Below are 26,740 nucleotides of genomic sequence, written 5' to 3'. Positions count from 1 at the left end.
GTCCAGGATGCGTGGAGGAGCCTAGCAAGGACGAAGAACGGTATCTGGTTATCGACCACGAGAAGGTCATAGTAAATGCGCCGTACTCTCCTTCCAGCGGAGGAGGAGCTCGACGACGAAGCACCCGTCGCGCGTGAGCATCTCCACGGTGTAATCGTCGACGGCGCCGCCGGCGTAGCACCGGCGAGCCTGTGCGAAGCAACGGTTAGTCACCTCCTGGACGTAGTACGCATGGTTAGCGTTGCCCGGGCGCTGGAAGAAGCCGTGATGGAGGACATGGTCCTTGTGAGCTTCCATGTCCAGGGTGCTCTCCTTCCCGCTGTGGTAGGGGCCGATGGAGACCACCCTAGGCTCGAACAGGCCCCTGTGCGCCTCCCTCATGTACGTGGGGAGCCGCACGAAGGTGTTGATCTCCGGCACTTCGACGGCATCATCCATTGGAGTAATGGTGGCTACTAACCTGAACTTGACAGATTGAGAGAGAGAGAGAGAGACGAGCGTGTGTTCTGTCTACAGTTCTACACAGCTTGCATGGTGCCTTAATAAGTTGATGGACTAATACCACTGCATGCATGGTGCCTTACATATTTCAATGAGATTTCCTCTGCCTCGAGGCACCAGTATCTCACGATACTACATTGTTTTTTATCATTGGATCACTTGGATCTACGTGAGAGCAGGATGAGCATTATTAGTTCAACGATCATAAACAATTTGGTATCGGTATATCGATCTATTTTTTTAGACCGGAGCAAATCTCTATTTTAATACCATTGCACATAAGCTGCGTTATTTTGGACAGATTATTCCTTGGTTTTTCACGCACTCTTCCCAAAGTACTGATCAATGTATTTCTTGTAAATTTTTGTTAATAAAACTTGATCATATCACGTATATCTAAAGTAAAATTTTAACTTTATAATACTTAATTTGATTGCTTATACCAGGTAATACTTATTAAAAAAATTAGATAATCCTTTGTACTCATATAACAGAAGAACGCAACCGTAGTGATACACATCACCTGTGGCACACGTTACTTGCGTAGTCATACACATCATAGTAGAAATTAAAATTGATGGCGTGCAAATGCTACTAAATTTGGACAAGTCTAAATTAAATTAGTCAAGGAATGTCTGCCCCAGCTGCAGCACCTGTAGGTTTGGTATTAATTACTACCAATGGGGAAGTACTTAAGTATCGAGGTCAGCGGGTTTTCCTCATAGAGAAACACTTGGTGCAGCCAACTTGCATGAACTGTAATTTTTGGATTTGATGCGCATTTGCTAATTGTAAATTTGTATATTGATCAAAATGCTTGATGTAATTTGTCTACAATAAAGCACAGAAAGCAATTGAAATACTGCTTGTTTTCTGAAAATACAACAACGGGACGTCACGTTAGTTGTTTCTTTTCAAAAGAAGCAAAACCAAGTGCTTTTTTTTTTTTGTAAATACCAGCTGGAATAAAGAGGGGAAAATTAGTGTGGACGTTTTACAAAGGCTAGGGGCTCAGCCTGCTTCCCCTGACTATCCCTTTCAATTTTGATACAAGTTGCCTTTCAATACAAGTTGCCTTTCGTTAGAATAAGATATTTGCTTCAGTCCAACAAAAAGTACCTCGAAGTACCAGTACCTCGCGGTACCAAATCATTTCTGATCGTTGGATCTAATAGTGCATATCATACTCAGCTAGATCCAATGGTGAGAAATGATTTAGTATCTCGAGATATTTTTATTGAACTAGAGCAAATCTCTTACAATAAAGTTTTTGGTTTGCTTTAGAACCAAAAAGATCCATACGGATAAGGGCTTGAATCCAGGATATTATGTCAGTGCCGTTACAGCCAGTGACACTCTAATAACACTACTGTTATGCCAGAGGATATGAATTCGACTAACATCTGCACTTCATTGTGATGCATACTTGTTGAGCCGGTTCTAGATCTACTGGCAGACAGGTTGATTGACTGAATGACAATGTCGTCATATGTTGTGCAACAATTCCTCATAAATTTTATAATCCTTGAAAAAAGTATAGTAAGATATCAAATTTTGTGGCAAAATATTACTATATACCCACAATACTTAAAGATACTAAAGTTTTACGTTAGAAAATATGACATCTCCTTATACTTTTAAAACTGCCATATATTTTTACCATCTCTTAGTACTTTCAATTCTTACCGAACATCAACTGGAACTTGTCTTTTAATCCAATGACACACACGTTGATCTAGGTTCCATCGGAACCACATGGGACTATGGGATTGTTTGATAGAGAATACATGTCATGATAACTGGAACTCAGCTGATTAGAGAGTTGGTGTTGGTGACTTACCCATCCGAGTGGCTGACTGGGACTCCAAGAGACTCCGTCATTGGCGACTTGGTGGTGACCGGGAGCAGTAGGCGGGCACGCCACACAACTAGTTCTGGATCGAAACCAAAGGAATTAAAGAGTACGGTAATACGTGAAACATAATCTTGGGGGGTGTTAGAATATGCCCTACAGGTTATCATAGAGATGATCATATTTTGTTGTATCCATGAGACTTATTTATCTACTGAATATCCATGAAAGGTAACTTGTATTGGTTGGTAATTATGTGAATTGTTTGTGAAACTCTTTACTTGTATGATTATTCTAAAATTGTCCCTAGTCGGAGTTAACTCTTTACTTGTATGATTATATATATATATATATTGATGATATTTGTAAATAAAAATAATAATTTTAAGTCAACTATATTAAATGAATCATAAATAAGATTTAAAATTAATATATAATACTAAAAAATTAATTTATCATTTAAATATATAATAATTTATTATTAATCTACTATTTTATCAAATAAAAAATAAAAATAATATGTATATGTAAGCTCGTGAGAAGCTCGAGCTCGACTCAAGAAAGCTCGCGAGTTTCTGATCAGGCTCGGGCTTGACTCGTTAGGAGTTCAAGCCAAGCTCGAACCGAGCCTGAAACGAGCCGAGCTCGAGCAGCTCTCGAGCTTCGAGCTTTGTTGACAGCCCTACCTGAGGCTATCGTATGTTCTCAAGATGTGAACCGAGCTATTAAGGGGCTATCAAACGCTATTTCATAGCTAGGTAGTTATAAAGGTAGTTTTCGGGTTTGTCATAAACCATGTTGTGAGGCATGGTCAGACAAAATAGGATTTGCCCCTCTTTATGTGAGAGAGATATCTCTGAGCCCCTCGAGTGATCGGATCAAGAAATGCATGGCCGTGCTAGCTCTAAGTGTGTTAGTCTATTCGAGAATCCGACTCACAGCATCGAGAAAGAGAGGTCAGCTTGGAGCTAGACCAAATATCGTGAGGCAAGAGAAATAGCTTGTACATGATGTTGTGATGGTTCTTCTGATATGATCTTTATGTGTGTATAGGAGTTGACACGTCTTACTAGAGAGGCAGCTATAAACTATTGGGTTGAGTAAGAGTACTTGGAACATGACTATGTGTGTGTGAACCCATATTGTCGCATACTTAATGGGCTACAAGCCTAATTCAGATAGGATCCGAATTGATCTGAATTATAGAAGGCTTAGGGTTTCTAATGGGCCTTAGAATCAAAAGTCTATTAGGACGCCTATATATATAATGATGGGTGGGGCGCATGGATTAGGGCAATCCACGCCAGCCGTGAATTTCCCCATGCCCACGCCTTCGTTACTCTCGTAGACCTAGCAGTCCGGGACACGACTGCTTCTTTCCTATACGTGTGGATGTTTCAGAGGTGCTGCATCTAGAGCACAAAAATGAGCCGCACGTGAGGACGTGATAAGAGGACATGATGGGATCAACTGCACTGCTACCTCGGCGTGACCTATAACAGCAGTAGTTTCTATTTTATGTGATAGAAAATTTTAATTTATGCTAGCGTAGCCTTCCCCATATCCAGGGGGGCTAGGCCATCGCCCCGACTTACCATGCATCCCTATGTGTATTGAATACTCTTGTGATTTGAATTGAAGTGAAGAGGATTGCTAACAAAATCTAGTGTTAAAAAACTCAAAAGGGATGTAATGGCCACACTCTATTTTCCTCTTTGAGATGATACATCTTGTTTTAAATAGCACCTGGTTTTGCCTCTTTCTGAAAAGAAACAGAGTACGTGACGTCCTCTTGCTGTAGTAATTCAATAGCATTCTGTGCTTGTTCTAGACATGTTACAACTGGCAAAATGGTAATTCATAATTTCAAATCCTAAAATCCTACAATTGGTACAAGTTGGCTTCACCGAGAGGGAGACAAGTAGTATCTTCTATGCGCCTAAATCCGCTTACCTTAAGCTTATTTTTTCCTCAATAGTACTAATTAATACCACTAAACTACAGGTGCTGTAGCTGGGCAAATAGTATTACAACTAATTTAAATTTTGTCAAATTTAGCAGCACTTGGACGCCAGCAGTTTTAATTAATTTCTGCTATATATGATGACATGTATGACTATGCAAGTAACGTGCAATAGCCATGTACTCACGTAACACCTTATATATTGTAACTTGTGTAAGGCACCATGCATGCAGTGACATTATATAAGCAATGCAAAGGCCATATATAGTGTGTCTGTCATTACGGTCTAGCTAGCTAGCTAGCTAGCTTGTTAACTAGAATCATATCCACCACTACTCCAGAAGCCCTCTTACGAAGAACGGCCAAAACACATCTTTTATAGACGGCGATCAGAGATGAATGCTATGGAGATCAACACCTTCGTCGTGCAGCTCCCCACGTACATGCGTGACGCAAATAAGGCGCTTTTCGAGCCTAGAGTCGTCTCCATCGGGCCCTATCACCACGGTCACAGGAGCACCGGCAACATGGAAGTTCACAAGGATCGCTTCCGCCGTAGCTTCTTGCAACGCCTGGGCAACGTGAGCCACCAAGATGCCATTGATCGCTGCATCGAAGGCGCTCTCCAGTGCTACAGCGGGAGCATTGGCATGTACACCGCGGAGATGCTCACGCGCGACGGGTGCTTCGTCGTCGAGCTCCTCCTCCGCTGGAACGAGGGACGCGAGGCCCATGTCGACAATCACATTCGGTTGATGTCCAACTGCATATACTACGACCTCCTCCTGGTCGATAACCAGATACCTTTCTTCGTTCTCGACAGGCTCTTTAATGAATTCTTGAAGCACGTCAATGGACATCCCATCTTCAACCGTGAGTCCAACCTGGTCAACCTCTTCATCAGATTCTTCAACAACGCGGGCCAATTCTCGTGGGCTAATTTAGAGGTGCTGAATCTACCACACGCGGATGATCAACCGATTCGCCACTTGCTTGATCTTCAGTACAGGCTTGTCATCAGCAACAACATGGGGATTGGCGAGCAAGGTCGTTGCAACAATTGTTCGTTTAGCCTATGCATCGACGTCTGTCCCGTGGCGACCATGGCACGAGGAATCCCCGGTGCAAATGAGCTGGAAGACAACGGTGTTAGGTTCCATGTGAAGGAGTTGGATCAGCATGTCAAATTGTTCGACGTGACGTTTCGGGACAAAACCATAGGGATCCCCCGCTTTGAGATCAACTTCGGGTCCAAGATCCTACTGGCAAACCTCTTCGCTCACGAGCAAGCCAACGGCGGCGGCAATGGCGCCGGCGTCGTCGTCGTCGGAGCTGTGACGAGCTACGTGGTGCTGATGAACGCGCTCATCAACAGCAGGGAGGACGTGGTGGTTCTCCAGCGGAAGCGCATCGTGGACAACCTGCTGTCGAACGAGGAAGAGGTGGCCTCCTTCTTCAACGAGCTCGGCCGGTGCGCCCTGGTGGACGTCACCAACCACCGCTACACCGCCATGTTCAGAGATGTGAACAGCTACCTGAGGAACAGGCTCAATTGCTGCAAGTACTGCGCCATCTTCTCCCTGAAACACTGCAAGAACCCGCTGACTTGCCTCTCGCTGCTGGGCGCAATTATGCTCTTAATCTTTTCGTGCACCTCCATGATCTTCGCCATCCTCAAGTACGCACGTGGCTAGCATCAGCACCCTCACGTCATTAATCTATATTTTGTTACTATTACTGTTATATATAATGTTATAAGTGCATTTGTTGGTCAGTAATCAGTTGCCAGCCGCTCATCCATCCCGGCCCCATGAATCAAGAATTCGACCAAGTTGCTAGTTGTGGCTCAGAATAATATGATGATTATCCTATATGTAAATTTTGTTTTATTTCGCACATTTATTTCCTAAACCGTGTTCCTGTTTCTGTAGTTTGTCCTTTTTGTATATTTTAATTAGTTCCTACTTTCATGTGATGTACGATGAAATTGTTCTTCTGTAAACACTGTTATGTATAAACCTGCATGCTGTGCTTCCATAAAAGTCGGTATATATGAGCTTATGGTTCGTACGTACAAGTTCCCTCCGTTGACAATAAATAAAATGTATGAGCTTATGGTTCGTACGTACAAGTCAAGTTTTATATAAAAACATCCATTCATGTCTCATTTAACACCATTAAGTTCACTTAACGGTCAGTTGGCACCTTTATTTTCAAAAAAACGGGAATAAATCTGCAAATTAAAAAATATAATCAAATGCGTAGTTAGCTCTTAAAATGGAGTCCGTTATGCAATAGCCTCAAATTGAAAGGGATAGTTAGGGGAAGAAGGCTGAGCCCTAGCCTTTGTAAATGTCCACACTAAATTTAATTTCCCTCTTTATTCCAGTTGGTATTTACAAAAAAAAAAGCACCTGGTTTTGCTTATTTTTGAAAAGAAACGACAACTAACGTGACGTCCCGTTGTTGTATTTTCAGAAATCAAGCACTAATTCAATCGCTTTCTGTGCTTTAGACAGGTTAAATCAAGCATTTTGATCAATATACACATTTACAATTAGCAAATGCTCATCAAATCCTAAAATTTACAGTTTATGTAAGTTGGCTGCACCAAGTGGGTGACAGAGTTTCTGTATGAGGAAAACCCGCTGACCTCAACACAGGTGATGCAGTTGGGACAGGCATTCCTTGAGTATTTGCAACATACTCTTGGTACTGGTCTGAAGATCGAAAGAGACTCATCCACTCTGGTTAGTGCTTTCTCTGATGCTAACTAGGTAGGAAGTGTGGATGATCATCGCTCTACTAGTGGTTTTGTAGTCTTTCTTGGATGCAACCTGGTCTCCTTGAGTGCACGCAAGCAAGCTACAGTCTCAAGATTGAGTACAGGAGCAGAATATAAATCCTTGGCAAATGTTACAGCAGAAATAATCTGGATATAGACTCTGTTAAAAGAAATGAAGGTTCCTACGCCACCAGCTGCGCAGGTTTGGTGTGATAATATAGGAGCAACTTACCTATCAGCAAATCCAGTTTTTTATGATAGAACAAAGCACATAGAAGTTGGTTATCACTTAGTGCGTGAGAGGGTTGTCCAGAAATTGTTGGAGGTAAGATTTATTTCTACAAATGACCAAGTTGCTGATGGCTTTAGGAAGGCTCTGTGTAATCGGAAATTAGAAATGTTTAAATACAATCTAAACTTATGTAAGTTATGATTGAGGAGGGATGTTAGATAAGATACGCATGCATGTACCGGTATATCTTTAGATAAAACATTATGCCGTGTAGCTATATATCTTCTCCCGAATCGTAACAAACTCGATGTATCTACAAGCTACGGTTTGCTAGCTATGTAAATAAACATATGCGGCCTCGAGAAGAGGTGAGAACGCTTTGCCAAATTCACATCTAGCTGTTGCAGCAGCAACAGATCTGTAGGACGTCGTTTATGCCGTGAGGAATCCCTGGGGGGCAAACAAGCTTCAATACTACGGTGTCAAATTCCGGATGAGTAAGATCCGTCCGAGCAAAATGTTCGATGTGGCATTTGAGTGTAAAACCATGAGAATCCCTCGCTTTCAAGTCAACTTTGGCTCCAAGATTCTCTTGGCGAATCTCGTCGCTTATGACCAAATCAAGAGCCAATTAGGCAGGGAAAATGATGTCAGACTACACTAGCATGTTCAGAGATGTGAACAGGTACTGGATGAACAGATGCAATTGCTGCAAGTCCTTGGCCATATTTTCCTTCAAGCATTGCAGGACCCCTCTGGCTTGCTTGCCTCTCGCTGATGGCCGCCATTCTCCTCTTGAGCTTCTCGTGTATCTCCATGGTCTTCGCCGTTCTCAAGTATACGCGTGGCTAGCGTTAGCAAGCACCTCAGGCCATTTCATTCCTCATTCATCTGATGTATTATGAACTTGTTCTTCTGTGTAAACATTGTTATGTATGAACTTGTGCTTCTGTAAAAGTCGTTTTGTATGAGCTTATGGTTATGTAAAATTTCCCTCGTTTACCATGAACGAAATGTTACTATCGCTCTTTTAGAAGGGCACTTGATTTCCTAGACTTTTTTTTTTTTCTTGCGACACCTTCGGGAGCACAATCTTTTGGTTCATGTGTTAGACCATCGATGTGTGATCATAACAAAGGATTAATTCATCAAATATACCTTTGAATAGGAAGAGCATAATTTGCCCATCATTTTAATATCCCAGCATTTGGCATCAGGCCATAAGCTTGGATCTAATATGTTTTGAACCATGAATCCCATTTGGCATGAGGGTTTCGATCGCTAACCCTCCTACCCCGGGTTTGGGTTGTCACCTTGAAGGAGAGAATCAAGGCCGCCGCCGCCGTCGTCGTACGAGCCCTTTCTGCCGCCGCCAGATCCACGCTGGCGGAGGCCGCGTGAGTCCCCAACCTCGCCGGCGGGCGAACCACATTCCAGTCATGAAAAACGTTAATGACCCAGTTCTTAACTTTCATTCTGGAGATTTTGCTTATTACCAGAGAGACTGAAATGCGATTCAGATGCAATGCTCTGCAGTGTAGTAATACTGAAGTTTGGACTTTGGAGTGTATTTATCTCTATGTTTAGCTTTGATCTTAATGTTGTCATCTGGAGTGGAAGATCACGCCTTCGTTCTCACCTCTTTAAATATTTGTTCATCATGATTGTAACTGAAACCTGAAGTGTTAATGGTTACAGGTTGCGGTATCAGCCTCTTTTTAAAATGTTCTAGAATTCTCGTCAGAAGCCAGAACTACTTTAGTGCATATTCAGGACTACATGTCCCTTGCTTTTGATATGCTAAGATGCAAGCTGTTTTTAACATATTGAAGCCTCAACTTTTCTGGTAATTCTATGGCTTGGTGAAAACAGGAACAAATGTTGATGGCCGCCATTCTCCTCTTGAGCTTCTCGTGTATCTCCATGGTCTTCGCCGTTCTCAAGTATACGCGTGGCTAGCGTTAGCAAGCACCTCAGGCCATTTCATTCCTCTTTCCTCCCGTGACAGAATTAAGCATCCATGTGAGTTCTATTGTGTTGTTATGCTGTTCTGTGATGTTACCTGAAATGTCGTTCAAAACTCAGTTGCCAGCCTCTCATCCATGAACGAAAAATTCGATCAAGATTGCTACTTGCTGTTCAGCATATTTTGATTGTGGGCTTCAAAAAAAGCATATTTTGATTGTGCTGTATGTGAAGTTTGCTCTGTTTCGCACATGTATTTCCTAATCGTGTTCCTGTTTTTAATTTGTAGTTTGTGTGGTTAGTATATTTTATTTATGAACTTGTTCAACTGTGTAAACATTGCTATAGCAGTGAGTTGTAATTCCTGGTGCACTGGCTTGATGAAGATTGCCACATCATCCGCGTATAGTGAGCAACGGAAGCGGTTCCAATTTTGCATCAGTGGTGAGAGGAGGTTGTTATCTTCTGCTGCCTTGAATAGCCTATGCAGTGGTTCCATGATCAGAATGAAGAGCATCGGTGACAAAGGGTCACCTTGCCTTAGGCCTCTGCCGTGTTGGATCTCGTCTCCCGATATACCATTCAGCAGCACACGTGATGTTGACGCTGTTAGGATGTTTGTTATCCAGCTCCGCCATTTTAGGCCGAACCCTAGCTTCTGTAATACCTCAAGAAGAAAGGGCCAACTGACAGAGTCAAAGGCCTTTGAGATGTCGATTTTAAGGAAGATGGTTTTTTCCTTCTTTCGGTGTAGCTTCTTTATCATTCCTTGGACGAAGATGAAGTTATCATGAATCACCCTTTTCTTTATGAAAGCACTTTGGTTGTTTGAAACCATTTGATCGAGATGAGGTGCTAGCCGGTTTGACAGAGTCTTTGTGATAATTTTCCCGACACTGTGTATCAGGCTGATTGGCCTGTAGTGGTCTGGGGTTGTAGCATCTCCCTTTTTTGGCAGCAGGCAAATATTTGCGGAATTGAGCTCATGAAAGTGTTGGGTCCTGAAGTTCATGAACCATCTGACTGCCGCCAGGAGGTCAGTTTTGATGTGATCGCAAGCAATTTGTAGAAAGCGCCTGTGAATCCCTCTGGCCCTGGTGCCTTTTCCGACGGTAAGGATTGTATTGTTTTTTGAAGCTCTTCTTCGGTGATGTCTGCTTCCAACTCGGTCAGATCAAAGGAAGGAAGATTTATCATGTCCCAGTTGAGAGTGCACTCTCTGTTCTGTCTCCTCCCTAGTCTCTCAGAAAAGAAACGGTGGAGTTCCTCATTTTTTTCCTGTACCGAGACGGCTAAACCTGCCGGGGTTTGTAGGGTATGAATGTAATTTTTTCTCCTCCTACCGTTGGCTTTGAGATGAAAAAATTTGGAGTTGGCATCACCCTCTTTAATTGCAATCTGACGTGATCTCTGCCTGATTCTGATTTTGTTTAGCACTGCAAGGCCGAGAACTTTTGATTTTAAGATGGTGTGCAGATTTTTTTTCTTCAGCCGAGAGAGCTCTAAATTCCTGTGCTTTGTCCAGCTGGAAAATTACTTCATTTGCTATTGCGAACTGTAGTTTTATATCACCAATGTTTTAATTTTTCCATCTTCTGAGGTCTCTGGCTAGCCTTAGAAGTTTCAGCTTAAGGACTGAAAACGGATTCTCAGCTAGTATTTGTTTTTCCCAGGATTTCTTTATGACATCTTGGATATCTGGGAATTTTAGCCAGTACGATTCAAAACGGAAGGAAGTCATTCTTGGTTGTTGATCTCTTCCCACCAGGAGCAACGCTGAGTGATCAGAGCTTGAGGAAGACAATGGGTGTAGCCTTGCTGAGTCAAACATCAAATCCCAATCAATTGAGCAGAAAGCTCGGTCTATTTTCGTCTGGGTTGGGTTTGGTCCTGAGTTTTGCCAGGTGAAACGTTTTCCTGGGAGGTGTAGTTCTTTTATCTCTAGCTGGTCAATTGTTCCCCTGAATCTCTGCATCATTGCTCTGTTAAGTCTGTCATTATTTTTATCACTAGCCTTGTAGATCATATTAAAATCACCTATAAGCAACCAGGCTGGGTGCATGAGAGGCTTGAGGTCTTTTAGCTCCTGCAGAAAAACAATTTTCTCTGCATCTGATTGAGGACCATAAACTACAGTAATTGACCAAACGGTATTTGTTTCTCTCATATTGATTGTTGCTGAGAGGGAGTGCATGTGAGTTCTGACATCTAGAATAGAGAAGTAATTTTCGTCCGTTGACAAGAGGATGCCTCCCTTAGTTCCAACTGCAGGCAAGAAGGCATAGGATTTACTAAATCTATCACCCAGGGTTTGGGAAACCACCGGCTGTGTGACTTGTTGCAATTTTGTTTCCTGGAGGCAGACAATTTGTTTCTCTTTAAACTTGCAAACCCAATAATCTAGGCTCTAATAATCTAGGAATGAAACAACTCAAAGCTTATTCTACTACAGATTATAACAATCTAGCTTATAATAATCTAAGTCAATAATCTAGATTATAATAATTTTAAGCCGAAAGAAACAGTCTTAATACAAAGTCACCATGTTGGGGCTTCAAAAAACAATTACGTACGGAATTGTATCGGTTAGTGATGAACAGAAGTATGACATGGAAAAAAAGAATAGAGAATCACCCGAGCTAGGATTTATGAATTTATTACAAGGACGGAGGCCGGAGCCCACACAATAAAGACAATAAGCCTTTTTTCTGAATGAAACCTTATAAAGAAGTTAAATACCATAACACATCGACACAGCTCATCTACCCTCGGTTAGAACTGTCACTGAAGACCCATAAGTCAGTGCACCATCGCTAATCGCCAACGTAGAGCATGGCGTTGACCTAACGTACGAATCGAAGCCTTCGTTCTGCATTAGTGCCATCATGACGTAGCTCACGTAAGTCGGCGACAAGTCAGGAACGGGTTGACCACCGTCCAGGTACTGCATGACCTTTCGCATGATGGGCCTTGCGTTAGGCAAAGGGTGCGAGCACAACAAACCTAGCTTCAACACGAGGGTAATCTCCTCTATGTCAAAGCGTCCCGCTAGCCGTGGATCTGCCGCCTCGAGGATGGATCCACTGCGGTGGTGCTCAAGCACCCAGTCAACCAGCACCAGACGGCTGCCGTGCTCGCCACGCTCGATCGGCCTTCGTCCACAGGCGACCTCCAGGAGAAACACACCAAATGCGAACACATCGGTTAAGGGCGTTGCCTTCCCCGTGCTCACAAGCTCTGGCGCGAGGTATCCCATGGTGCCAACAACATGAGTTGTTTGAGCATCCGTCCCATGGTCATATAACCTTGCTAGCCCAAAATCACCTAGACACCCATTCATGTGCTCGTCCAAGAGCACGTTGCTTGGCTTTATATCTCGATGGACAACAACCTGTTCCCAATCCTCATGGAGGTACAAAAGACCTGATGTGACACCTCGGATGATCCGGTATCTTTCAGGCCAAAATATGGTTGGCATATGTGGATCGTGCAAGTACTTGTCAAGGCTACCATTTGGCATATAGTCGTAAACCAACAGAAGCTCGTGCTCGCGCCGGCAGTATCCCAGTAGCTGCACAATATTTCTGTGCCGAAGACGGCCAATGCTCACCACCTCTGCGATGAACTCCCGTACTCCTTGTCTTGAATCATGCGACACCCTCTTCACGGCTATCTCCAAACCGGATGCACGAAGCACCCCTTTGTATACTCTCCCGAACCCTCCGACACCCAGCAAATTCCGCTCCTTGAACCCATCCGTGGCGCGATGCAGATCTTTGTACGCGAAACGATCGGGGCCGAACTCTTCTTCCCAGTCTTCGCGCACTTCGGCAAACCGGCGGCGATGCCACACGAAGACGAAGACCGCAGCGAGCGCAGCGGTGGCGAGCAACGCGGTGGCTAGCGGCAGCGCGACATCCAAGGCCTTGGACCGAGCCTTCGGTCCCACGCGTGGCAGCGCGGGAAGCTTCGAGAAGTCAAGCGGCGGGGCAGGCGCCCCGTCCAAGCCGAAGCTCCATCCGAGCACGTAGTGGTGCGTGAACACGACGCCCGACGACGCCGAGAAGCCGACGTACATCGCGTCCGCCATGAGCGTGGAGAGGTCGATGGCTTCGGAGAGCAGAGGGTTCCTGGGCTTGCGCACTCGCGCGGGAGCTAATGTGACGTTGAGCTGCTTGGACTGGCCGTCGTAGTCCACCCACACCTGCATGGGCTCTCGGCTGTTTAGCCTCAGGTCTCGGAAGGCGCCGCCGCCATCATCTTCGTCGTAGTATCCGGCCGGCTGGCTCCGCTGCGACACGAGGCTGTTGACATCGATGCCCACATGGTTGCTGTCGATGTCGCGGAACTCGGGGGTCAGGATGGTGTCCAGCTCGACCGCCAAGATGCGGTCGCTCGCCGTGCCGTTCGCCGCGTTGAGAAGGCCCAGGTACTGCCCGGCGTTTGCTGCGGTGAAGTTCGTGGTCGGGGCGACGACGAAGGCGAGCCCATGGTCGCTGAGGCCGTCGTATCCCGACACGATGGCGAACACGAAGGACGTGGAGAAGGAGCGCGCCGCAGCGGTGGCGGCGGCGGCGTTCGTCGTCGATCTCGACTCGTTGAGGAATCGGATTGGGGTTGGGTGGAAGGCGTGGGCTTTTGTCTGGTACGTGAAGTTGGTGAGCGCGAGGAGGCCGTTGGGCGTGACGGCGGCGAGGCCGTCCAGCGTAAGGTTAGCGCCGGCGAAGCCTTGGTAGGCGAAGTGGCCACCGTCCATCGACGACGAGGCCACTTCCCGGTGAAGGCTCAACAGTATGAATAGAAGAATTAAGCCCCGCATGGCTTCTTTAATTGACACTTCGCCCAACTGGCCGAAAGTAGCTTTGGCAAAACTCAATATGATTCAAGCATTGGTTAAGCAGAATTTGCGTCGTTGGTGATCAAGCGCTACAGGTTTTAATGGTGCGGGGATGCATACATGGTTGTGTAGTTGGTGAGGGCGTTGGACGATTGTTTCCCTTTTCAAGCAAAAATGTCAAATGACATATTTATAAATAAAAAATTTATAGGTGTATTACTAACTCTGTAAAAATAAATGCTAAAAATAAATTATGATTGTTTCATAGAAGGTAAGAATCGATGTCTTTGGTCGTACCAATTGGCATGCAGCGGAGTCTTGCAGTGATTAATGCTCGTCTACTCGATTCCTAGTTGATATGGCATCATTATAGACCACGGACAATTCTCCGATAACTAGTCCTTTTCATATACTCGTCCTCCCCCTGACTAGCCCTTTATGTACTAGCAAATTGTCCATGTGTTGTAATGAGATTTTATCTATTTTAAAATATCATTAATTCAAAAAAAGAGTACAAATAAAAATAAGAGGCATTATAAACTTTAAAACTGATATGGACCAGTAAAAATAAAAGCCCATGTGAATAAAATAACCCAAAAGCCCATTTAGAAAAACCTAACCCTAACCCCTTCTCTCTCTCCTCACTCATTCTCTCCCCCTCTCACAATCAGCTGGTGACGGTGGCTGCGGCGTGCTGGCGGTGACGGCGCGGCGGGCGCGCGACAACGAGGAGGGGCAACCGGCGGTGGGGCATGCTGGCGGCGTCGGGATGGCGCGGCGGTCCGGCGGCATCCGGATGGTGTGACGGCCTGGCAGGGTGGCGTGGCGACGCGACGGGACAGAGGGACACCGCAACGGCCGGCGGCGTTTCTTCCTCTCCGGCGACGGTGAGTCATCCACCTCCCTCTCTCTTGCAGGGTGGCGGGGCCCCGACCGGCACGGCGTGGCGGCACGACGACGCGATGGTGGGCGACGAGATTGCCGAGCAAGGTGGAGTTGGCGACGCTGACAAACGGGACCCACACATCATTGACTCTACTACTAGACTTTTAGTATGGTATAGACTAGCTGAGTTTGTAATGTTCAAATGTTATTGACGTGTGAATATAGTGTTTAATCATTTATTTTATTAAAAATTAAAATTATTATTTACTTATATTATAATTTGATAATTTAACCATGACTTATATTTTAACATATTTATATAATTTTTTAAATAAAAAGAATGACCAAACATATATTTGAAAAAGTCAATAGCTTCGAATATTAACAACCGCATAGAGAGGAGCGCTAGTTTTTCAACTATCACTACGGGTGCGTTGACGGTGATATCATATTTTTCCGGACATATATATAGTACCTTATTTTTTGTATTGATATTTTCCAAAGCGCTAAATAATAATAATAATATTTTTATAAGCTAGGTACGTAGGTGCTCTAAGAAACCATATCAATATGTTATTTTAGCAAGTATTTAATTAATTATTTAAGTAATCTACTGGTCCGCTTTACTACTCCTTTCCATAAAAAAATATTTTTTGTATTTTATCCAATGTTTGACTATTTATCTTATTTGAAAGAATTATTAAAAAGCTTTTAAAAAATTAGTCTTATGTAAAATACTATTTATATTTTATCATCTAATAACAATAAAATATCAATCCCAGAATAAAGTAAAACATTATATCCTAAAACTAAAAAAAAAAGATAGACCGTCAAAAATTGTACACAAGTCCACTAAATTGGGACCGAGAGATGATAGTATTATATATTTTTTAAGCTGGGCAGACGCCGTGCCGTACAAACTGCTTGAATTGGTCACATCGTCGTCACTGCGCATGTATGATGAGTAGAAAAAAATGGTTGGTCAAAGAACCCATTCATCTTCCTGCTGACTCAGAAGAGCGAACGATTTCTGTGACCACTTTGTTTTCATTCAGACCATAAATGAACTTGCGCGAATAGTTTCCGGCTAATCAAATGGTCACGCAGACGTAACTGGGCCGGTTCCAATGATATATTAATAATGATTTCTATCTTCGTTAATTAATCTTAACCTTGGTTTCTAGCCTAGATTGTTTATGACATCACCATACATATCCGTAGGAATAAATGAAGATGCCATACTCTTGTAATAGTTCTCAACCACTTGAAGGTGACAAGTATGTTCAATAACAATTGATACCTCCCAACCTTCCATTTCTTCTTCTAAGCATGTATCCTCATTGTCCACATTTCATTTCATACACTGACTTAGTAGATTTAATTGGCAACCCAAAAACTCACTTCTGAATGGAACGGCCCAATGTTTGACTGTCTTCGTTAGATCCTCCTTGTACCAATGTTTCGCTCCATGTATTACCTCATTCTCCTTGTACACCATGATACATGATGACCCTCTTAATATGAAGTCCCAAAAAATCCTCATTGGAACATTACGAGTTTCTGACAAGTTTACATCAACACCTTCTTCATCTGTCGTTTTCTCATCATCAACCCTCTCGTTGCCAAAATCTCTCCTCTCCATTACGTCCACTATTTAATGGTATACATCTGCTACTCTGGCCGGCTTCATGTCTTATGCTTTGTTCTCTTCTTCAGATGCAACTTTTTCGATCTTGTCCATCTTCATTACATGAACTGGCATCATCCATTGGTTAATCATTTCTCCTCATACTAGGGCCCTCGTCGTCATGGGTTGTTGTTGCATGACATTTCTCCTTGTTGAACAAGGCAACGAGAATGGCTGGTGGTCATCCACGTTACATTGCACCCTACACGCACCATCTCCATATTTTCGTTGAGTCCACTGACATCAACTCTTAAAATAACCTTCTTTTGTCCAACTGATTAGCACATACGTAACCTAAGTCTGGGGTCAAAAAAAAACCCTATCATTAACCAACTGTGGAGGGAGCCGAAACTCTTGTCACCACGTCTTTTGATGCCCTTCACGGTGGACCTAAATGGACCTAAGTCTACTCCATATGGACCAAATGTAATATTGTCTTCACAATTTATAGAATCGAGTTTAAAGTTATATGTTTACGTAGTAATATATCTTATATTAAATTATTTATAATTTTTTAATTTTTAGTGACTATTTAGTTGATAATAAAGAAAAAGAGTGGATATCTCTCGTAATGAAAATCTTTACCTAAGAGCATTTCCAAGAGATGCTTAAAATTTAGCCCCTAATAATCTTGGATTGGAGCCATCCCAAAAAATTTTGGTCCCCAAAAGATGTTCCATCTCCAACAATTCTCCTCAAATTATTTTTTTTTTGCATTCTTCACCAATTTTTCCAGTAAATGCAATTTTGTTTCTCATAGAAATGTGATGTATGTTGATTGCTCTTTTGTGTGATGAAATCTATTGGCAAAATAACAACGCACGATCGATCATGCAAAAGATTTCTATGTTCTTCAGTTGAATTAAACAGAGCCAGGATTAGTAAAAAAACCAAGAAGGAGAAAAAGTCTAAGCCGCAACTAGCAGATGCAGATCGATCCAAACCGAGCTGAAAAAAAATTGGCGCCAGTTGAAAAGATTGGTGCGGTGCTGAGTTTGGAAAATCCAGTAAAAGACTAAAATTTGGCTCAAAAAATATTGGTGCTTTAGGATGTTAAAACTAAGAGTTTTTTTAGTTATCTGTTGGAATATATTTTTAGTTTTTAGTGCCAATGTTTGATTTTTGAGAGTCATATTAGAGCATCCCAACAGTTCATCTATCCTATCTTTTATCTTGAAAATAGAGGATGAATTCTAAGAATTGAGCTCCAGTAAAACATCCATCCTATCATCTATTTTTAGATGTCATCTATATTAGAAGAGAGAAATTATATATTTGGATGTTCTCTCCCTCCTAAAAAAGGTACGAAGAATGTCATATATACATGATCTGCTGAAGAACAAATAGATATAAGGAATAGAATTGTTTTAGATGATCATCTAAATGAAGATATGGATTACCAAATTTAGATTAGCCGCTGGGATTCCGTTAGCCTATTGTTGGATTTCTGGTTGTCCTGGAGTAACGCGTTCTAGACGAGAGTCTTTCTCGGTTTCCCCGGCGGCCGCCGGCAGGGAACCTACCCTCTCTCGGTTGTCGCGGGCTGTTGTCATTTGCACGTAAAGGTGTCAAGGCGAGAACTTTGGTGCGCTGTAGTATGAACTCGACCGTTGACTGATGAGTGGTGACTAGTGAGGATGCAATCAACCCGTTGCGTCGACCAGCTGAGCTGGGAAGACTGACAATGAAGTCGTTGCTGTACTTGTCTTAGGACATTTTCTTGCCCTCCTTGCTTTTTCGCCTCGTTTTTCGCACGCATGTTTATCAAACGGTTGAACGGTATATTTTTATAAAAATTTTCTATAGAAAAATTGTTTTAAAAAATCATATTAATCTATTTTATATTTTTTAATAATTTATAATTAATTAATCATATAATAATATATTACTACGTTTGCGTTAACTTTGACCTCTTGGCCGAAAGCGGCCTAGCTGTGTGTAGTGACAGTGTAGGACGCGCGCCTCATCGGTGAGTTCGCAGCCATACGTACGTGTAGTCTTTAAATGTGGCACGATGAGATGCATGTGTACTCCGCACGTCTTTTTACCATGTAATTGAATCGCTCGACACACTTGAAAGCAGTTAGTTAGTTGTCCAAAAAAAACTAAATGGCGATCTCACTCACCTCGCTGATCTTTTCCCTACTCCAAAAATGGCAGCCCGTCCTAGCAGCACTCGTCCTCTCTCTCGTCCCCTGCCTCCTGCTGCTAACGAGGAGCAGGAGCTGGAAAAGCAAAGGGCTCATCAAGCTGCCACCGGGCCCTGCGGGGGTCCCGCTCCTGGGCAACCTGCACCAGCTCGGGCCGCTGCCGCACCGAGCCCTGCGGGACCTGGCCCGGACCCACGGGCCGGTGATGCGGCTGCGGCTAGGCAGGGCGGCGGCCGTGGTGGTGTCCTCGGCCGAGGCGGCGTGGGAGGCGCTCAGGGGTCACGACCTCGACTGCTGCACGCGGCCCGCGTCCCCGGGGACCAGGCGGGTGACCTACGGCCTCAAGAACGTGGCCTTCGCGCCGTACGGCCCCTACTGGCGCGAGGTGCGCAAGCTTCTCACGGTCGAGCTCCTCAGCGCGCGCCGCGTCAAGGCCGCATGGTATGCACGCCGTCAGCAGGTATGCATGCGTGCGTGCAACCTTTTTTTTTTTTAAACAAGCGTGCGTGCAACTTGGTCGACACGAGTAGGAGACATGATGCTTCCAGCTTCCCCCATGGTGTACCGAAAGACCAATTTTACCATCTTTGAATAGTTACTATCGTTTTCTATATAAATTTGGTATCTCATGGTACCTTAAGTATTCGAAGGTACCAAATTTTATATAGAAAACAATGGTACCTCTTGATACCTCCTTAAGGATAGGAAAAAAAACTCGTACTGAAAACCTTGATCTCCCTAATCTAATCTACGATCTATATGTTAAAATAGGCTACTCCGTGAGTCGAGATAAAAACATATTAAATCATCTCTAAATTTCGATTTATATGGCTCAATAGGTTCTTCGTATCAAAACTTATAGCATACCAAAATTTTTTATTTTTAGAGATTTTTAAATATTTGTTTGAGATTTTTAAATGGTAATAGATTAATAAATAGAGCAACTTTACAGTCCAACAAAAGGTAATAAAAAGTATCTCGAGGTACTGGTACACCAAATCGTTTCTTATTGTTGGATCTAACAGCACATATCCTACTTAGCTAGATTCAATGGTGAGAAATGATTTGGTACCTCGAGATACTTTTTATTGGACCGGAGCAAATCTCTAATAAATAACTTGAGAAAAATTACATGCATACATTTACTTGAGTTTCTCGTAAATTTGCTTAAAAATTAATGAAAACCATGACCACGCATCGCCCATGGCCACCAGTTGTCGAGCTTTGTTTATTTTAGGGCACCAGCATGCAGTAGTTACGTACTGAAATAAATACATGTACATATTCTTTTTTACGTAATTAATTAGGTGGAAAAACTCCTAAGCACTCTGAAACAAGCCGAAGCAAAACCGGTGGCGCTGGACGAGCACATCCTGAGCCTCTCCGACGGCATCATCGGCACGGTGGCGTTCGGCAACATCTACGGCAGCGACAAGTTCTCGCAGAGCAAGAGTTTTCAGGGCGCGCTCGACGACGTCATGGAGATGCTATCCGGCTCAGGCTCCTCCGCTGAAGACTTGCTCCCCGGAGCCATCGGCCGGTTCGTCGACCGCCTTACCGGCTTCGTCGCCCGCCGGGAGCGGATCTTCAGGCAGCTCGACGCTTTCTTTGAGATGGTCATCGAGCAGCACCTGGACCCTAAGCGCACGCCGCCCGAGAACGGCGGCGACCTCGTCGACGTCCTCATCGACCTCTGGAACAAGCCGCGCGGCACATTCAGCTTCACTAGGGAACACGTCAAGGCCGTAATCTTTGTACGTTTACATACGTCGTATATATGCATATAATTATAATACGAGATTTGCTCTAGTGCAGAAAAAAAAATATCTCAGGGTATCGGTACTTCATGTTATCAAGTCGTTTCTGATCGTTGGTTCTAACAATATCCATTATGCTCAGCTAGATCTAATGATGAAAAACGATTTAGTACCGTGAGATACCGGTACCTCGAGGTATTTTTGTTGGATCAGAGCAAATCTCTTTATAATATATCATCAAAGCTACATTACATAATTAACAATATTTATTATTTTTTTACCGCTTATGATGTGCACACTGCAGTCGACGTTCGTTGCTGGCATCGATACGAATGCGGCGACGATACTATGGGCAATGTCGGAGCTGGTGCGGAAGCCGTACGTGCTCGAGAAGGTGCAGGCCGAGATCAGGGCCGTGGTGGACGGCAACGAGAGGGTGCAGCCGGACGACATGCCCAAGCTCCACTACCTCAGGATGGTGGTGAAGGAGACTCTGCGGCTGCACCCGCCGACGCCGCTGCTGCTGCCGAGGGAGACCATGCGGCACATCCAGATCGGCGGGTACGACGTGCCGGCCAGGACAAGGATCTACGTGAACGCGTGGGCAATCGGGAGAGACCCGGCGAGCTGGCCCGCCAGTCCCGACGAGTTTAACCCGGACAGGTTCGAGGGGAGCGAGGTGGACTTCAAGGGCGAGCACCCTGAGCTGATGCCCTTCGGCACCGGGCGGCGGATGTGCCCGGGGATGTCGATGGCCGTAGCCACCGTCGAGTTCACGCTCGCCAGTCTGCTCCACGGCTTCCAGTGGGCGCTGCCGGAGGGGGTGACCGCCGGCGACGTGAGCATGGAGGAAGAAGGGAGGCTCGTTTGCCACCGCAAGACGCCGCTTGTGCTCGTGCCCACCGTATACGTACCGCCACGGCCTTGAATAGAAGCAACTTGGATCACAATCACAAGCACGAACAACGTGGCCCCGTACGTCGCCCTTGTATGTAGGATCACAGTAATTTAGTTCCTATAAATATTGATCGGTTGCACCGTTGTAAGATTCCAGCATTCTCTTTTTCAGTAAATAAATAGACACGGAAAATTGCCCCAGATTTGCTTCTCGCGTATTCTAGTTTTCCTTCTCTGTTTTGGCTTCCTCTGTCTTGCAAGATGATAGCAAGGTTCCTTCTAAGAAGTGGTATCAAAGCCGGTACATGTCGATCATTTCGCTAACGGATGTGGCATGGAAAATACAATGAATGTGTTCCTCTACCCACACCCGGACCAGGACATCTGGGAGGCGATCGAGCTGCCATCTAGGGAAGTTGTTGATGCGAAGGACAGGAAGGCAAGGTTGCACTTTCGGCACGCACTTCCTGAGGAAGGCAAGGTTCATGGGCACGATCTAACTCGCTTATAGGCCAATTAAACGGATTGTCTATTATGTTATCCACTTAATTGATCTATAAGTGGGTCCGTGGACCGGCCCACTTATACCCCTAGCACGGAGCGAGTTCGCGACGTGCTCGTGCAAATGCTGAAAGAAGAATTTGCTACAATATGTGTATGGCCAATGGTTAGTCACTATATAATTTTAAAGTGATTTTTTCTATACATTTTAAAGAAAAATCACCCTATAATCATTCGAGAAACTTGCCTATGGACAATTCACTGCTCTGCTTACCGATGAACGCACGCTTGCCCTACTAAGTCTGCACGTTAAGATTTGGGCGGCGATCGTTTGACTTTTAAAGGAAAAAACGAAACAATTTATGTGAAGAAATAATTTATAAATAAAACTTGTATGTGTGTCTTCTTAACGATAAAAAACAAAGGACAAAAAATAAACCATGATTAAAAATCTCAAAATCAACATCAAATTTTAATGTATACCATTTAGCTAGATTTTTACTTATAAGTATAAATAGAAACAGACGTTACAACGGAAAAGACGAGGACATGGTAACTAGAATGTTCTATTTTAGTATTAAAGCATGTATCAGTCACACGGAAATGTGCCAGAAAAGAAAAATGATTCATTGGATGGATCAAATCAAACAGCTAGATAAAAAGCCCATCGGCCGGCACCCGGCCGGTCAATATAGGTATGGACAGCACAAATGTTGTTCTTGGCAAATCTGTGAGTTCGGTTAGGATCACTTGTTAGTGGTACTTGAGAAAATGCCATCATTTTCCGCGCGATACTCTTATTACTACTAGTTCATCCACGATAATAAAGTTTTCATAGGGGTTAGTGTTTCTACGTAAGAACAAAAGGAGAGTTTGAAATATAACTGTCTTTACTTCTTGTTTTCCACTGGATGGGTGCCCGGCCTGCACCGCTGGGTCAGATCGATCGTCGTCATCGCGCTTCTATGGCTTGAACAGAAACGATGGTGGGTGAAAGGAGCCATCCATATCTTCCTGCCTGCTGATTACAAAGAAAACGACATCCGTGGTACTTTAGCATGCTCTATTGACCAGTTTTTTTTTTCATTAAGACCATAAATTAATGTTCAAACGCGACTAGCGTCCGGCCTTGTTGTCAATTTTTTTTTCAAAACGGTCACGCGGAACATTTGACTAGATGTCGGAAGAGATTTTCAGACACGAATGAAAAAACAAACTTCATAGCTCGCCTGAAAACCGCGAAACGAATCTTTTGAGCCTAATTAATACGCCATTAGCATATGTTGGTTAATGTAGCACTTATAGCTAATCATATACTAATTAGGCTTAAAAGATTCGTCTCACGATTTTTTATAACTGTATAATTAGTTTTAAAGATTCGATACGATAGTTTTCTAAAAAAGTTTTGGATAACTAAACATGACCCAGATTCGCATTAATCGAAATGGTCAACCAGACTATTAGGGGAGCTGGATCATCCTACGACTGTGTCGCGTGATGGTTCGTGCTTCGATGCACCATTTTCTCTTCTGCTCCGTTCGTCCCAAAGAACAATAGTACAATTCTAACATTGAAAAGAAAAAAAAAACATATGAAAGAGAAGTAATATAAATGGCCTACTAAACAAGAGTTGGTTGCGACCTGTTAAAAAATAGGGCAAAACAAAACATGAATTTCATGCAAAAAATCCCTTTAAGGTGGAGTGGAAAAAAAAAGATAGGAGACAAAAATCATCAAATAACAATGTTGGGTAACATGTAAAAGGATGGCTGTTAATGGCAATTTTTTACTAGCCGTTAGTATTTTGACCATTACGAAGATATGGTAAGAGATGGAAATTGATGCATTCATGACACATTTTATGTGGGGAGACTCAGTTTCCAAGTATGTTTGGGATAGTTTTGTAAAGCCGATTCGTTTACCACGGTGCTTCTCCATGAGGATCTATTGTTTCGAAATCGGAGATAGAATTAGTTTCCTAATTTGTACAGTTTTTTTATTCCTTTTAACAAATAAAACTTATCGATTGCATGTAACCAAATTACATTCAAAATCAACCAAGGATATAAATATGTTTGTCCCTACTTTTAAAGTTGCATTTGGGACTATATTGTGCTAATAGAAAACGGAAGATAAGATCAGCCGTCGAACTAATTCGAACGGGGCCTAAGTGCAATTCACAGAACCTCCTTTCATATTCGACTGTTTTTTTTTTTGGCTTCAATGCTTACTAATGTAAACAAAGAATCAACTTGATCGTTTTGCTTTCTATAATGACTTGTTAATAATTTAAAAAATATTTTTATAAAGCCTTTATATATGTATTTTTATCGTATAAAAGTACGGTCTGAACTACGAGGAAAAAACCTTAAAATTAACACTAAATTTTAATTAAAAAATCAAATTTTGGATTAAAAGTATAAGCACGTGCGAAAACGTAGGGCAAATATAAATTATTTTAAAATTCGTATTAATCTATTTAAAGTCTTTAGCTAATGCTTATTATGCGTTAATGTACAGCTGCATTTTACATGCCGTGGAGATGTTTCCAACCCGATGCAGAATAGTCTAAAAATCCAGTACTACAACGACTTTCTTCTCCAGCTGATCGACGTAACTGATTGATTGCACCGCTCGTCAGGCACCAGTCGAGTTGAGATAACAAAGCACCAAATTAATTACTAGTACTACTATAAGTTCTTTTGTGGAGATAAAGACACGACGAAAAGTTTCTAATTTCCGTTATAGCTACTTAATATTATAAACAATGAAATTAACTATATTATAAATTTAAAATTCTAATTTAGAAATATAAGATTACGAACTTCACATATAAACCCCTTTTTTAAAAAAACACATTGTCTACTAATAAACGCATCTAAGAGTTTTTTACCCTGCTTAAAAAATACCTTAAGATACCAACTTTTTATTGTAAAAAGTATGATACGTAAAGTATCTCAAGGTACTAAATTTGGTATTTTTATCATCCTTAAAAAGTACCCCAAGGTATCAGGAATTTTAGTACAAATTTTTAGTACCTCGGGTATCACATTTTTTACACTAAAAATGGTACCTTGAGGTACTTTTTTAAGCATGGTAGAAAAGTTCACCAAAAATTTATATTAAAATTCTTGGCACCTTAAGAGCATCCCAACAGCTCATCTATCCTCTACTCTATCCTAAAAATAGAGGATAGAGACTATAAATTAAGCTCCAACAAACGGCTATCCTATCATCTATTTTTAGATGTCATCCATATTAAGAACCTTCATATTTGGATGATCCCTCTCTACCCTCCAAAGAGAGATATAGAGAATGTTATATATGGATGATTTAGTGGAGTACATAGATGAAAGATAAAACTAGTTTAGATGATCATTCAAATAAGATCAATTTTACAATATTTGAGAAGGTACCATGAGGTACCAAAATTTTAGCGTAAAATTTTGGTACCTCTTGGTACCTACGTACTATGAGGTACCAAATTTTATACTAAAATTTTGGTACCTCTCGTTATCTACTTAAGGATTATAAAGTTGCTCTCTAAATAAAGATATTGATGACCAAATTTAGATAAGCTGTTGGAGATGCTCTAAGGTATTTTTTAAGGACGATAGAAAAGCCCCTCTGATAATAAGTTTTGATGGGGTGAACGTTTCTACGTAAGAACAAAAGGAGAGTTTCAAATATCACTGTCATTATTTCTTGTTTTCCGCTCGATCGGTGCCCTGTACTGCTGGGTCGATCAGATCGTTGTCACCGCGCCTGTATGGCTTGAACAAAAACGATGGTAGGTGAAAGGAACTTCCTGCGTGCTGACTACAAAGAAAACGACACCCGTGGTACTTTAGCATGCTTCATGATTGATCAGTTGTTTTTCATTCGGACCATAAATATAATTAATGTTCTCACGCGACTACCGTCTGGCTGAGATTAGGCGTAGCCCGTTTGGTAGGGCTCCAAACTCCAACATCTTTGTGTTCCGAATAACTAAGTATTTTGATACTTTATGTTTTTTGTTGTGTTTGATGATTCTACGTGAAAACCCAATGCTAAGTATTTCGATTTGATCTGTAATTTGTTCGATTCTATGAAAATTATATATGGTTCTGTTGTGCGTTTTTATCTGTTCTAGTATCTCTGTTATGTTCAGTGCCGGCACGGTCCTGTAGTCACGACAAGTTTAATGGGACTTAGTGCCGTCCCTAGGCCTCCATCCTGGCATGGCGGCACTAATAGACACGTCATGACTATCTTCCCGTACCGAGTAGTGCCATGTGGTGCCATCCTGTGGAGAGGGGATATTCCCATGCCGCTGCCTGCCGTGCAACTGCGCAAGACTGGGGACGAGCAAGGTAGCCTGTGTGATAGATCGGTGAAAGGATCGTACAAAATTGGCCTTACTCACACCAGTTGGTAATTACTACTCCGCCTTCCACCTGATGCTTAAGTTAATACCTGGCCCACATTTTTAAGTACCTTAAATGATGATCAATCAACGGTCCAAATAAAACTCCAAGCATTGTGGGGGCATGACTCAGTTTAGAAACTGCATTTGCCTATCTGTCTTCCAGCACATGTTCTTCTTCCTCTGTCTCGCGGCTCCTCCTCCTATGGCCTAATGCACTTCCCCGCTAACCTCCATTGCCTTGCAACAAACCTAGAGGCTAGGGGCCAGTGTATTTTGATCCATTGCCGTCCTTTACTTGCCTTTTAGACTTGCTGGAA

At 42.9% G+C, this 26,740-nt stretch overlaps 3 protein-coding genes across 3 annotated transcripts; 2 read left to right on the top strand and 1 right to left on the bottom strand.

Annotated features, from left to right (window-relative positions):
- The first annotated feature begins 4,711 nt into the window (after window positions 1-4,711).
- On the top strand, window positions 4,712-6,010 carry LOC102714798 (UPF0481 protein At3g47200-like). Its single transcript, XM_006664528.1, has one exon. The coding sequence runs from the start codon at window positions 4,712-4,714 to the stop codon at window positions 6,008-6,010; it is 1,299 nt and encodes a 432-aa protein (XP_006664591.1).
- A 5,900-nt stretch (window positions 6,011-11,910) lies between these two features.
- LOC102707824 (L-type lectin-domain containing receptor kinase SIT2-like) lies at window positions 11,911-14,117 on the bottom strand. Its single transcript, XM_006663998.3, has one exon. The coding sequence runs from the start codon at window positions 14,115-14,117 to the stop codon at window positions 12,057-12,059; it is 2,061 nt and encodes a 686-aa protein (XP_006664061.1). The 3' UTR covers window positions 11,911-12,056.
- A 4,633-nt stretch (window positions 14,118-18,750) lies between these two features.
- On the top strand, window positions 18,751-21,708 carry LOC102707538 (4-hydroxyphenylacetaldehyde oxime monooxygenase-like). The gene is made up of 3 exons (XM_006663997.3): window positions 18,751-19,317; window positions 20,165-20,611; window positions 20,919-21,708. The coding sequence occupies exons 1-3, from the start codon at window positions 18,817-18,819 to the stop codon at window positions 21,540-21,542; spliced, it is 1,572 nt and encodes a 523-aa protein (XP_006664060.2). The 5' UTR covers window positions 18,751-18,816; the 3' UTR covers window positions 21,543-21,708.
- Window positions 21,709-26,740: the final 5,032 nt, after the last annotated feature.

The sequence above is a fragment of the Oryza brachyantha genome, chromosome 12, assembly GCF_000231095.2.
Source record: "Oryza brachyantha chromosome 12, ObraRS2, whole genome shotgun sequence".
NCBI lineage: Eukaryota > Viridiplantae > Streptophyta > Magnoliopsida > Poales > Poaceae > Oryza > Oryza brachyantha.
This window is presented reverse-complemented; position numbering and strand designations above follow the sequence as displayed.